At 35.0% G+C, this 15,705-nt stretch overlaps 1 protein-coding gene across 5 annotated transcripts in view; it reads right to left on the reverse strand.

Annotated features, from left to right (window-relative positions):
- LOC150085373 (uncharacterized) overlaps window positions 1-15,705 on the reverse strand; it is a 444,699-nt gene that overhangs the window by 153,250 nt on the left and 275,744 nt on the right. For 4 of the 5 annotated variants that reach the window (XM_090373178.1, XM_090373180.1, XM_090373176.1 and 1 more), the window contains one exon: window positions 12,290-12,349. The exons of the other annotated variant lie outside the window; for it this stretch is intronic. In XM_090373178.1, the coding sequence (XP_090229304.1) occupies window positions 12,290-12,349 (60 nt within the window). The remainder of the gene's footprint in view (window positions 1-12,289; window positions 12,350-15,705) is intronic. 5 annotated transcript variants of the gene reach the window in all.

The raw sequence follows: 15,705 nt of genomic DNA on the forward strand, positions 1-15,705 counted from the left end.
AGGAAGATGAAAAGTTGGTTTTGTGGGTTTGAAGTTGGACAGTAAATGGATGTTGGCTGGTGGCAGCACGTGTTCGGACTGTTTTGAAAGAGAGAGCGGGAATTATAGAAGCCAATTCAGAAGAACAGTGCCCATGGAAGTATCTGTAGAAGAGGCATGCAGCAGAAACAGTGCGTCTATGAGAAAGCGAGTGGAGAGACTCTGTTAGAGATGAATCATTAATTGACCTAACTGCCCTCTTCTGAATGGAATCAAGAAGCCTGAGAGAGGTTTTGGGGGCACCACCCCAGATGTGGGAACAATATTCCATGGCAGGGCAGATTTGCAATTTATACAGAGTGAGCAGCTGTTTGGAAGAAAAGTAACGCCGAGAGCGAAAGAGAAAACCAAGTTTTTTAGATGCAGAGGAAGCAATATTTGTAATGTGCATGTGCCAAGAGAGATTAGAAGTCAGGGTAATCCCCAAAAGAGATATATCATTTTGCCTAGAAATCGGAGTGTCACTAAAGATAAGCATAGGAGCAGAAGAATCCTTTTTGCGAGATATAAGACAAGATTGAGTTTTAGAAGGGTTGAAATCAACTAAGTTGTCTTTGCCCCACTGGAGAATCACCTGAAGATCGGCATTTAAGGAATTGGCAGCAGATTTTCGAGAACTTGAAGCTGATTGAGCTGGACAAGGTTTCTCAAAATGGAAAGTTGAATGCAATGTGCTATCATCGGCAAAACTATGGATAGGATTTCCAGTCAACGGAAGAAGGTCATTGATATACAAGAGGAAAAGAGTGGGGGAAAGAACTGAACCTTGGGGGACACCGGCATTAGTGGAGAAGTTAGAAGACAGAGAGCCATCTACCATCACCCTCAGTGAGCAATCAGAGAGAAAACTGGATAACCAATTACTAAAAACAGTTGGCAAACCATAAGATAGAAGCTTGTTTAGAAGACCTATATGCCAAACACGATCAAAAGCCGTTGAGATGTCAAGAGCAACTACTTGTGTTTCACCGAACCTTTCCATTGAATTAGTCCATAGATGGGTAACATAAGCCAGAATATCACCAGTGGATCGACACTGACGGAATCCATACTGGCGATCGTTGATCAGATGGAAGGTTTCTAGGTAGTTTAAAAGTTGGCGGTTAATTGATTTCTCCATTACTTTAGAAAGAGTAGAAGCAATTGCAATGGGACGGTAATTGGATGGGAGGGATTTGTCACCCTTTTTAGGAACTGGCTGGATATGAGCAAATTTCCAAGCAGAAGAAAAAACACCTTTGGAATAAGAAAGTGAAAAAAGGTGGCAAAGAATAGGAGTAAGTTCAGGAGCACAGGTTTTGAGAACAAGTGGAGAAATACCATCAGGACCTGGAGCTTTCGTAGCATCAAGGTTCATCAAAATCCTTCTGATATCCTTTTGACGGAAGACCACAGGAGGCATTAAATGGAGCGTGTTAGGAATGGTGGGAGGTGTTTTACCAAGGTCATTAATACATGAGCTGGAAGGAAAATGGGATGCTAGCAGGTCAGCTTTATCCTTGGCTGAAGTGACAACAGAACCATCTGGTTTGGACAGAGGTGGGAGCAGAGATGGGCAAAAGTTGCGGCCAATAGCTTTGGCAAGAGACCAGAATGCTCGGCTACCATTAGGGCAAGAAGCAAGTTTTCTACTCTTAGCCTGTTCAAACTCTAGTTTGGACTAATTAATAACTGCTTTACAATTGTTGCGAGCTTTGGTGTAGGCAGAAAATGAGACTGAAGAATTAGAAACAAGCCAATTACGATATGCAACGTTCTTCTCTTGGACAGCCTTAGCACATTTATTGGAAAACCAAGGTTTAGATAAAGGACGAGATTTTAAAGTGGAGTGTAGGATAAAGGAATCCATTCCTGCAAGAATAATTTCACTGACACGATCTGAGCAAACGCTGACATCAGAAGTTTTGAAACAGTAATCAGACCAAGGAAAAGAAGAAAAGAAGTCTCGCAGGTCATCCCATTTTGCATTCTTGTAATGCCAAACAATACGAGGTTGGGAATAGCCATGAGATAAAGGTTCCATTGGAGAAGAGACAATCACCAAGTTGTGATCTGAAGTGCCTAAAGGACCTCTCACTTCAACCTTGTACTTAGAAGGGTTGTTTGTGAGAAAAAGATCAAGCGTATTGGCTGTATGATTAGGATTGTCTGGTATTCATGTAGGTAAATGAACAATCTGTGCTAGGTCATTAGTAATTGCAAAAGCCTCAGCATCTCGACCTGCTGGGTCGGCGTGACTAGAAAACGGAAGCCAGCTGGAGTTGTGAACGTTAAAATCACCAAGGACAATTACTTCACTGTTAGGAAAGTTAGACTGGAGAAAGTCAAGTTGCAAAGAGAGGAAGTCAAAGAGCTCCAAGTGATTAGTGGAGTTGGGAGAACGGTAGAGACAACAGATGAATTTTACACAATGAGGTAGAGAGATTTTAAGCCAGAGAAGATCAAAGAGAGGAGATTCCAAATTGCCAAGTCTCTGACAGGGAATATCAGAACGGACATATGCACAAGTACCACCTTTGAGGCGAAAGGAATCATACAGCAAATAATTTGGACATCTGAGATGAGCAGTAGTTGAATCAACTGATAACTGAGATTCAGTCAGAAAAAGTACATGGGGTTTGGAAGACTGCAAGTGGAAATGGACATCGTTGAGATTGGAATTGAGACCACGTATATTTGTGAAATGAATTAGGAAGTCCTTGGGAGGTTTAGATCTTTTCGCAGATAAGCTTGCTCTATTATTTTGACAATTCATGGTGTATTCAATAGTAAGAAAAAGTGGGTGGGACATGCTGTATGAAGTAATGAAATTTTTGGATATGGGGTACGTGTGGTAAGAATATACCCAGATCCTTGACATAACGTGGCCTCGACAATGCTCCCCGCATACACACTACTCGGACTCCCTCCAGTCACTATCTGGCAGAGTAGAGGTAGCAAGATTATACACTAGCTGATCCGGAAGCCTCCTAGAGAGTTACCAATAGGTTTGGTCCGGTGTACTATCTAGCGGCCGGCCCGCGAACACCGTTTTAGAGCTGTACCCTCGAAATGTAAGGAATATTGGATCTCGCCACGACATTCATCATAACCTGAAAAATCATCAATCATACTGCATGATGGAAGAGATAGGGAAGGGTTGGCCGGAACGTAGCTCTAGAGACTAAACATGGGTTCCACCACTTCAAGCCTCCAATAAGCAAAGTGGTGGTATTTCACCGGTTGATGAGAGTCATCTACCACCTAGTACTGCCTGGTAACATAGAGGAGCGGCGTTCCTCCATGTGGTATGGGCGCCACACCTCGACCCCTGCTTACGTTGGTTCACACCTGGGTGGTCACCCACCATGTACTTGTGCATGAAGGTTATACCCAGGATTACTAACAGTCCCACCATCGTGAAGGTGCAAGCAGAGGATTTGGCTGCCACAGACCGTCCGGACTTCGCTGAAATTGGGTCCACTTGACTTGAGTGTCACCCACTGATGCATTCACGCAATACAAGACTTATCTGTTCTCGTTTAAACCTGTAAGTCATATGCACAATCATTTTGACTCCAAACAAGTTTCAGCATCTATGTAAATCGTCTGGTGATCGGATGCAGTGTCTCCCTAATCTCTTCTGCTTTATATGAAATTTGGGGCTGATTTTGAATTTCGACGTTTTTTAAAGCATCATGGCATGGAATAAAAAAAAGCTATGGCCGATAACTGAAGCATAAATGTGAATATATTATGTAAAGATCGTGTAAATTGATAATACATGTCCTGGTTATAATCTTCAGATAGTTATTTTTTATATAATGTCATCCATATTTTACTGTGGAATCGTCAAAAATATTTGGATGCGTCATGCAACAGCGGGAATTCCCATTTGTATCCTATGTTGCATGAATGTTACATTTCATTCAACATAACATATGATTGTGTGTGTGTGTGTGTGTACACATGCACACAATAAATTGATAAACTTCCATTATTGGGAAGGGAACTTTTATGCAAAGACTCAATACCATAATGAAAGTTTATTTTTCACTTTTCGAGGCTCAGTTTTTTTTAGCGGGCAAAAAGTGAAAATATAGGTCTTCATAAGTAATTTGCCCTTTGCAAAAAAGTTCTCTCTTCTATAAGAGGATGTCAGCAATAAATTTATATTTTAGATCTTTTAATTGTAAATTTCTTCTTTTTTTTTTTTTTTTTTTTTTTTTTTTTTTGCAATGGGTTGATATTGGATCAGCTTTTAGAAGAATTAGAAAGGAACCCAGAGTCAGACAGTGATAATGATTTACATCTACAAGACTAGGACCCAGTCAGTGAAACTAAGAAAGAAATAAATGTTTACATTTCACTTCCAGAAAAATGATGGCATCACCAATGAAGATTCAGCGGATGATGATGTTCAATTGGAAAACTTGCTCATAAATCAGATTATTTCTCAAGCTTCAATTAGTGAAATGCTTCAACACTACCAGAATCTGTTGCTCCAATTTGCTACAATTGCTGCAAAGAAGTGTGGCAGTGGCGCATTGAGGAACTTCCTCAAAAGGAGAATAATTTTGGAAAATGTTCATACAAACCATCACTTGCTGATGTTCCACGTGCTGCTCATGAAATATTTGAACTCTTCTTGAATAATAATGCCATAGATCAGTTAACAATTGAAACAGTGAATTATGCAGTTCAAGCAGGTAAACACCTACTAATGTTGTCAACTGACAAGATGAAAATTTTCATTGCAATATTATTACTTTCTAGATACTGCAGTGTGTCACGATGCAGGTTGTATTGGTCTACTAAGTAAGATACACGTAATGAACTGGTAGCGAATTCGATTTATCGAAACAAATTTGAAGATATAATGAAGTATTTTCATGCTTTGGATAATACCAAAATATGGAAGGATGATAGGTTTGCCAGAGTGTATCCATTTATGGACATTTTGAATAAAAATTTTCTCTCTTGTGGCACAGCTCTTGGACCATCAAATGTATCCACTGATGAGTCAATGATTCCATACTATGGATGGCATCTCACAAAGCAATTTATTTGCGGAAAGCCCATACGATGGGGATATAAAGGATGGGGTGTTGCATCTCCTCTACGCTATGTATTTGCCAATGATTTATACCAAGGAAAATATCAAAGAGAAAATCACGTTGACTACAAGAATCAGTATGGTCTGGGTTGAAAAATAGTCCTAAACAACAAAGTTAGTCATGACATTGTTGAGAGTGAACCAAAAAAAAAAAAGAAAAAAAAAAAAGGGTGAAGATCCAAGAAATGCCACAGTCAAACTATATATATTTGCAAGAAATGTAATATTCCTTTGCATACCACAAAAATCAGGATTAGGATTATTGTGTTTGTTCAGTTTTTAGTTTATACATTTATTTGTTCAGTAAAAATAATATGAAACATCCATTTTCATTTTCTATTCCACTTCCATTTGTAAGTAAAACAATGTAAAATTCTGGAGTAGAACTGTATGGCCATAAACATTAACTGTATCTACAATAAGGCCTCTAAGGTTGGGATTATTTATACCACAAATTTAAACAGATACACCAACCGTTTAAAACTGATTTAATAATAAAATAAAATAATTTTAAAAATAAAATAATTGAAGCTTTCGGAGGTGTCTACCTCCTTCCTCAGCATTGCTGAGGAAGGAGGTAGACACCTCCGAAAGCTTCAATAGTGTTTTTATCACTTTTAAATTTATATTTTAATGCATTTTAACATATTTACTTATTTTATTTTAGTCTTAAATTAGTTTTTTGTAAATATTATTTTACAGTCTTTTGTATTATTTTATTTTATTATTAAATCAGTTTTAAACTGTTGGCGTATCTGTTTAAATTTGTGGTAATTCCGGAGTAGTCAGAATATGCTCAATGTTGCATTCATGCAACAGCAGTTCAATGTTGTACGTCCAGCATTGCATTTGTGCAACGAAAAATTTTGGGCTCTAAATTTAAAAATAGGCTTAAAAAATAATTTTAAATGCCAGTTTGATCTATTTACATCGTAATTCATAATATATTAAAGTTTCAAGTGTTTCCAAATACCTTCATTATTTCTGGGCATAAACAGGTTAATAGGGAGAGGGCACTGAGTCTCTTTAGAAAATACAGCTGCAAATTACAGGCTCCAAAAAAAAACGATAATTTGCTTTTTATTTACATAATTGTTATTTTATATTGTACTTAATACGTAGTCTTATAGTTTTAATTACGCTGGTTATTTTTATTTTAATTTATATAAACAGTTTTTGTAGATATACATAATATTTTATAAAACTGTAATTTCGTTCAAATATTGCAGGCATTGTTTTTGTATATAGTGATAGGGAATTCAAATTTTTAATTGAGGTAGCTAGGTAGCTCTAACGTATAATTATAGAAACAGTAATACGCTTCACTGTTTCTATTAGATAGCATAGTATTGACATTTAATTAATTTAATTTATTGATTTTATTAATTGAAAGTATCATGCCCCAAACTAGAGCAGCAAAGCAACGGGCACAAAGTGGCAGGAGTGCTGTGACTCAGGGGAGAACTGAGGGGGGGTGATTCTACAACGCATCACAGCCTAAAAAAATGTGCAACTTGTGAAATGTTTGCCGAACTATCTGGAACGGAACATGATATTGCCATGGGAGATGTCTTTGTGTGTGCGCGATGTAAGGAGTGTAAGGAAATCAGGCGACAATTCAGCATTGTTATGGGCCTATATGAGAGTTTGAAGGACAGGCTGGATGCCCTCGAAAGATCTAAATTGAGGGGCCCATCAGGCTCTCAGCTGCCCACATCAACGCCAGAGCTTGCACTTGGTCATCACACAACACAGCGGCAACCTCCAAGGCAGAATGCGCTGGTCCCTCAGGAACTAGTAGTTGTTGGTGACTCTATTGTCAGGGAAACGGGAAACATCCTTTGTCAAAAGGATAGGTGGAACAGGACCAGGGTATGTCTGCCAGGGGCAAAGGTTGATGACGTTGTAGAACAGATATCATCTTTTAAGGGCACAAAAGGTGATATAGTTGTACACGTTGGCACTAATGATATCAAGAGTAGGAGACGGCAGAATTACTTAACAAGTACAGGTCACTGATGAAAAAAAGCCGTGAATTAGGGTTGAATTTGAAAGTGTCTGCAATTCTGCCCAGACACGATAGGAGGGAGTATATGATGAGAGCCTTGTCAATCAATTCGGCCCTGGAAAGACTGTGCAAGGCTCAAGGGATAGAATTTTTTCCAGCCTGGACTGTACTTGTTAACAGGAGAGACTGCTTCTACAGGGATGGGATACACTTAAATAGAAAGGGTGCAAGAATATTTGCTGATGCTATCAAGGCAGTGTTGGGTGGGTCGGAAAACTGATAGCTTGGGGGGATACAAGGACTAATAGTTTAACAGTAGCCGTAGGCAGAGGTGAAGGTGATTCTTGCACAACTTCTATTAGAATAAGTAGCGACCTGGAGCGAGGGGTGTTGGTGGTTTCAGGGACGGGTGGCAGTCATCGTGAAACAGGTGGGTATATGGGATGTGTTAGAGTAACTCAGAATAAGAATAGGTGCATGTATACCAATGCTAGAAGTATAGTAAATAAATTTGATGAATTTGAAGTGTTGGTCAAGACATCAAAGGCGGATATTGTTGGGATAGCAGAGACGTGGTGTCACACAGATATAAGGAATGCTGAACTGGAATTTGGGGAGTACAATGTGTACAGAAAGGATAGACAGGATAGGAAGGGAGGAGGGTGTTATGCTGTTAATTAAGAAAAACATAAAATCAAAAGAAGTGCATCCAGTTGATATAGATGAATGGGTTTAGCAGACCACATAGTCCTTCCTTTCAGCCAATAGCAGTATTTGTAAACTTGTTGGTTGCAAGTTTTGTTTTTGCATCCTTTAGTTGAAGTTATTTTTTGTGTTGTGCTTTAATCGATGTATTAGTTTTTGAAACAATACATCTGCTTTTGCATTACTTTCTTTTTACATATGTTATTCTTATGATTGTTTTGATTTGCAAATGTCTGCTTACATTGTGTACCGCCAAGTGAAACAGAAAAATCGCATCTTTCAAATTTTATTATTTTAACATATGGAAAATCCTAGGCTTTCTTAAACACTAAATCAAATTTAGTTTTCCGCCACATATGCAATGAAAATATATATATTTTAACATTACAGTATATCTAATATTTGTTTCATGCATTCCGCATAATTTTATGTAACCATAGACTAGAATATCTGATGACTAATTCATTAACCAGAGAAGGAACAATAAAATTTCATGCACAAATTAGCAGAAATTTTTAAGTTACAATTTTGGCAGCAGAGCCATAGTTTGCATTTATTTATTTATTTTTTTTTTGTAAAAAAGAAAAACTATATTAGAATGGCAAATTGGTGAATGAAATTGAGGCTGTTGTAAATCTGGCCTTTTGCCAGCTATGGAAACCTAGTACTCTACAGCTCAGATGGTAGTAAAATGCATAGATGTTCAAATACCGTTGATAGATTATAAAACATTCCAGTCAACCTTCAGAATGAGATTGCCACCATTGTAATACGATATCACTTTGGGAAACTTTCCTAAGAATCACATTATAAGTGTTAAATTTAAAAAACAAAAATTAGAAATATTAAAAATTGCTGCAGTCACAAGCATAAATCAAATAATTAGTAGTAGCGTGCTACTACTAATTATTTGATTGTCAATGCAATGCACTGTCAATGTTTTCATGAATTTTGTGAAGAATGCTAATGCATGCTCAGAGGCTTAATGCTTTACCTATATTTATTGTTATATGTTAATGTAATCTTATTCATTGTATATCTGTAATTTTACTTTTATTTTCACAGAAATTTTAGCCAATGAATCTTCAAGATTATTATGCATCTATTACCTGGTTTCCTGGTCCTTTGATTATAAAAGAATATTCTACATCAGTGCTTTCCAAGCTTTGTTTTGACACAAAAACACTATTTAGTAATTATTCAACATTTATTTGAATTATTTGAAGCAGCAAGTTTTCCAATAAAACTTCTCTCTCTCTCTCTAGCTGTTTTTTTTTTTTTTTTAAGAACTGACAGCTATGTTATTCAAGCCCCCTCCAACCCAGTTGCTGTCCTGTAGTTGCTACTTTGGTACAATTATGGGAAAGTTTTCTGAGGTGAGCAAAATGCCATAATTACCAAGCCTGCAGCACCACAGTCTAAGTTGGTTGGTTTGGATTTTATTGGTGCATTAGCAACTCAGGCTATAATGCGCCAAGACCCACCACAGTCTTAAGTTTTTGTTTAATGTGTATAGCAGCTGTTAATGTATATATGCATTAATCTTAATCATGCAATGTCAGGAAATGGGCTGTTTCAAGAATCTACAGCCATGTTGCTCTGAAGTTACATACAACTCCACATTGAGACTTAAATAATTTCTATATTATGATTTATTTTATTTTTTGTAAAATTTAAAAAAAGTACACAGTATTTCTGAATGCTGGCTTTATGAGGTTTTACTGAATAAAGTGCAGGCCAACCTTCTGCAATTTATTAAGTAAAATATTTTCTGGGCGGTCATACTTCACTATCAAAGAAATGAATTTTCATCAGCAATTAAAATCAGCATTAATTTTTTTCTATTAAAAAAAAAGAAAAAAAAAAGTGTCTAAATAATCTTTCAGGACTCTTTGAAGCAACCATAAACCAAAGAAATATTTTAATCTCTTTTTGATGAGTAACTTTAAATCAATAAAATTTTCTTAAGCAATTTCATCTGAAAAACTATTTATTTTGACATATCTCACTGTGAACATCAAAAATCATAACCATTTTTCACAAAGCAATTTTGGGTATTATTGGAATATAACCTCTCTTAACTGGCAATAAAACAAGTCAAGACATTGGTTATTGCCACCTGTTGATGCATGCACACCTCTACTACATGGTTCAAAAAAGTGTATGACTAAAAATGTGCAAACATATTAAAGTTTGCATTGTCAATGTTTTCATGAATTTTGTGAAGAATGCTAATTCATGCTCAGAGGCTTAATGCTTTACCCATATTTATATGTTAATGTAATCTTATTCATTGTATATCTGTAATTTTATTTTTATTTTCACAGAAATTTTAGCAAATGAATCTTCAAGATTATTATGCATCTATTACCTGGTTTCCTGGTCCTTTGATTATAAAAGAATAATTTTACATCAGTGCTTTCCAAGCTTTGTTTTGACACAAAAACACTATTTAGTAATTATTCAACATTCCCTCTTCTGTTCTATATTTTTAAGTTGATGGTGAAAAAACCATGCACACAAAAAAAACAAAAAAAAAACCCCACATATAAAAAGGAATGAGAGAAAGGGAAGATGTGCAGTGTTAAGCACAAGCTTAACCAAGACCACCTGAAATAAACTACATCACTTACTAGCTTCAAAGAAAAATGTGCCGAGATATAACTGGCAGCTGAGAATGAAGCATCTGGAGAAATAAATTTTAATTTTTAAAGTGCTGCTCAAGAGATATTTCAATCGACCAGTTACATCATATTTGCAGTGAAAGGAAATATGAGTGAAAACAATGCTACCATGATGCCAAAATATGGTGTACCTCTTGGGACACAACATGAATCATTTTGGAAAGCTCTGCTCTACATTACTAGATAATAGTGTTTAGGTTCTCCAATACATACCAATGACGCAAATACTAAAAGGTGGTAGATGACTTTCATCAACCGGTGAAATACCACCACTTTGCTTATTGGAGGCTTGAAGTGGTGAAACCCATGTTTAGTCTCTAGAGCAAAGTTTCCGGCATCCCGTTACCCCATACTTCTCCTTCAACCCATGCATGGTATTAAGTACTATAGGTTTTGATACCTTTCGTGTTTGGGGTTTTCATAAAAAAAAAAAAAAAAAAAAAAAACTAATGATCATTTATCCCAAAACAGATGAATATGATGACGGAACTAAAAATAATGTTAAACACAAACAAAATAAACATACAAAAAAAAAAAAACTAATGATCATTTATCCCAAAACAGATGAATATGATGACGGAACTAAAAATAATGTTAAACACAAACAAAATAAACATACAAACAAACTTGCTGAAGAATGCAGAGGATTATTAAGCATGGGGAATATAATAAACAAATACAAATTAGCATATCGATAGAGATTCACATAATAAATATATATTTTCATGCATTTATTTTATCTTTTTACCAACTTATGCTTTGCACTTAACATCTGATAATAATAAACCAAGTTATTACTATAAAATATGCAAATATATTCCATCTTTGGACAAGCTCTGAATATTTTATAATGGCCAAAGATATTAAAAAATCTCTTCCATTTTGTATGTTAAAATCTTATTTACAAATTGTATTTTGAAATGATTCCAAATTCCAAGATATATGAATATTGTGCTCACTGAGGAACTCAAAACTATGAAGAATATGAATAATTCATGACTGTAGTGGAACTAAGACTAACTTGTTTCTGAGAGTTCATTTTAAATTAGCTTAAACATGGTAATAAAGTCGAACCTCCCAATTCCAGCAAGCAACCTTTGGACCTAATTCTTACAAAACCTTGGGAATTTGCATCCACTGTGACAGTAGTGGTTTCATCACTTGCCATTCACTTGGAGAGGTCTGATTTCAAATCCAATCAGAGACTGCAGGAATTCTTTAAGGTCATTTGAATAGGGGTTGTAGTTAGCCAATCTCAGGCAGAGAGAGAGAGATGGCGCAACATCATATGATCATGCACAATGTAGGAAAGCAGCAGAAACAAAGGAAAGAAGGGGGGAGATCAGCAAGAAAATAATCATGTCACAATTTTAGTAACAGATATTTTAAAATTTAATTTTAAAAACATGGTAACCAGCATGAAATAGATGCTTGCACAGAATGACTTACAAAAACTATAGTCACATTTGTAGCTTCAACAAACATGAAATATTGTTAAATTACAACTCTGTTTTAGTTTTCCTGGTCAGCAGAATGGATTCAGCACATCATTTATAATTAAGATTTTAACATTTATTTTTTCATTTTCTCTTTTGTAAATATTCAGTAGCAGGTTCAAAGACAAGATAAGCTCTGGGTATTTTATAATAATAAATTTAGCTACAGATTATCATAATACTTCCATATAAAACAAGGCTGAAATTAGTCATGCAGTTAAAACAGCAAAATTTCAAAAATAATCATGCAAAAACAACTCACCGATGATAAGTATGGTCAATATCTGTAACATGTGGACTACTGGTAGGATTTGAATTAGCCCTATACAAACAACACAATTAGAGATACGGCACTCAACATAAAAAAAATTACGGCAAGATTACATTACCATTAAAATACCAACAGCAAACGGCCTACTTCCACAAAATAAAACTGCAGTGAAAATAAAAACCACGAAAAATATACTGACATGCAGAAAATTAACATAATCCCTATAGGTTCCAACTGAGAAGAGATTAATCATTCAGGGCTGCAGTCCATAAAAATAATATAAATAATACAATAATGCCTCATTTAACATACTTTCCTTATCATATGATTTTTATATTGTGGGACATTTTTCACATAATGCAGATTGCACCCATCATAGGCAGATTTTGAATAGCAGACAAGAAACTACCACATGTATTAAAATAGCATATATCTAAACCCTCCCCAAGATAAAATGCATATCTAATTTTTTGGGGATGAAACAATAACAAAATAAATAAATTTATTTATTTATCTAATAAGACCTCAATTCTGTCAAATTCTGGGCTCAAGTAAAATCATGTTATGAAAAAATGTTGTTTCATGTTATGAAAAAATTCATTTACAATGAATCAGACATATTGCAAGAAGTGTTAAATGATAGATGGGTCAGTGTCTATGCAATGTGAGAGATTTGGAAAATAATTATTGGGTCAAGTGGACATGATTGAATAATGATGGAACCAATTATTGTCTATTAATAGCAATGAAGATGAAACTGACAATGAATCATATGGCAGTGAAAATTTAATAGTGATTTCAACCACATTCTGTAACAATGGATACATTTTAAACACTCAATTCCTCTCTACAAAAATAGGTACCTATGAATTCTTCTGAAAAATGCCTCTTTTCAGGGCCACAAATTTTGGTAAAGAATAACCAGTCATTCATAACTTTTCATAATAAACATTATTTCTAGTGTGTGCCTAGAATTTATTTAACATCTTTTTTTGGTATGATTTAAATCAAAATAGTTAAAAGTACACTTAAAAAATTGTATTTAAAGGCAGTATATGTTTAAAAGTGAAAAAAGTGTTTTGCTTTTGTTACATGCATTACTATACAGGGTGTTCAAACATTTTTAACCATATTAAAAACATCATATGTTATTTTTAATTAAGCTATTTATGTTAAATACAGAGACTGGCACTAAAAAATTTTAAACTTTATTAAATTAATTTATGTGCAGTTTTAAATACATGAAAGGTACTGACAGATATACAGTTCTTGATTGGCAATGCATTCCTGTGCTTCAGCTCTCACACAGTAGCTACTATGAGAACTGAATCATTCTCATATTTCAGAAGAATCAGCATTTGTATAGTCTGTAACAGGTTAGAAATGGGAGTCAGATAGTTAAGTCTGTTAAAATGAATGAAGTAAAATCATTACTTTTGCTGTGCGAAAAACTGAAGACTGTGAAAGAAGCTGAAGAAATTCAGGATCAGCTGCAGATAAAAAGTATGATATATGTGAAAGTTATATTTGAGAAAAGAGGCAGAAGAAAAGATTAATCTTAGACATTTTCACACCTGTTGATCTTCTCATGTACAAAAATCAGTATGTGCATATCACAATGTTGGTGGTGACAAGAATGTTATAATTCTTAACATGTCAACAGATGCACTATCAAAATTTGTTTTGCACATTCCTTTTTTTTTGACACACCCACTAGAAGGTAAAAAGGAGGGTGAAGGACTTTTTTCATGCTTTTTTTTTTATGTCAGTTTCCCACAATTCCCATCGTAATGCAGAAGTACTTTTTGCAGAAAGGGCATCAAAAAGTTAACCGAAATAAACTATTTACATCATTATTGCTTTCACTATTATTCAGAACAGCACTTATTATTCTCTTAATGTTTCATCCTTCGTTCATCTTCCTAAACAAGAGGATAAATTAAAGATGAAACATTAAGCGAACATTAAACAATGCACATATAATACAAAATATCTACATATTCTGATTAATAGTTATTAAAGGGGCATTTTAACATTTATGTTATTCAGTGTTTTGAATTAAGAAGTTTAAATTCATGGAATGTTCTCCAAGAATAATACCATTTCTAATTCTAATATTTATATCTGAAAGTACTTCATTAGGTTTCATGAAGATTCAGTGGAATCTGGGCAATCTCCTGGTTTGGAGAAATTAATTAAAAACAATACAGGAATAAATGGATCTGGATATGTTTTCCACAATGTAGATAAGAGGAAGTGGGGGGGGAGAATGGTATCATATTAGCTGCTTATCAAACAACAACTGCTTTCATTGTGGAAAATTATAATTCTCCCACACAAGGCAACTTGCAAGCCTGTATTTATGCATAGAGGCCAACCTAAAAAAAAAAAAAAAAAAAAAAAACCTTCAGATTTCTTGAAAATGTCCAAAGATAGGTAATGTACCTAGTGCAATTGGTAAAGGCTCTCTAATACAAGGAGAGATTTTGAATATTTGGGGTACAGAGCTGATTAGACGGGTGACCTGAATAAGATTTATCAATTAATTAGCTATCATTTCACTATCGCCTCTCAGAGAGGACAGTTAAATGAACAAAGGTTATATTTTTGTGGTAATTACCATAAAAATGGGGAATGTTTAATTAATCTAGATATTCCTCTCTACCCAGCACATTTTTTTTGTATAGGCACACCAATTGGCGTTAATACGCCAATTGGTGTATTAACTATTGTAATTTCCATTATGGTTTCAGTTTTCTTCCTTTTTTGCCCACTCACTACCTTTAGGTTTCCTGCAAAATTGGTAGTGAAATATTTTTTTTTTTATTTTTGCACAAATTTTTGGACAAAGACTGTTGTTTCTAATGGTGTTTTTTGATCTTAAACAATATATTGTCAGAATTAAGAACAAATCTTTTAAAGTTTCACATTTTAAACTTGTAAAAGCTTCACATGCCTGCTGTCATTATGGTTTGGATAGTTAATTGGGATTAAAAACAGAAGACATAAATTCAAGCTAAGGGAGAACTGTAGGCAGGTTTCCATACCCAATGATAAAGGGGAATAGGAACCTCTTTTCTGTTCTGAATGCTGTAGAGGGGGACATGTTGCACTGAACTTGAAATGTACGAGTTTGGAGAAAATTCTTCATAGATACAGGTAAGTTTCACATAGACCAAGGTCACTAAATATGCCATGGGATGAGGTAGTGCTGAATGCCTCCTCTATGGAGGCATTCAGCACTAATGGAGACCATTACAAGATGTTTGTTTTTAGTAAAAGCATCATGACTGACAAATTCAGCCCCAACCATAAGATCTAAAGGAGGCCCTGTGTTTTTTTTATGAAAGCCATGTTGACTATCATTAAATGTTGTAACTCAATGATCCAGACAAGCGTACTTGTGG

This window comes from Mastigoproctus giganteus, chromosome 5 (assembly GCF_048544385.1).
Source record: "Mastigoproctus giganteus isolate SK-2022 chromosome 5, ASM4854438v1, whole genome shotgun sequence".
In the NCBI taxonomy this organism is placed as follows: domain Eukaryota; kingdom Metazoa; phylum Arthropoda; class Arachnida; order Uropygi; family Thelyphonidae; genus Mastigoproctus; species Mastigoproctus giganteus.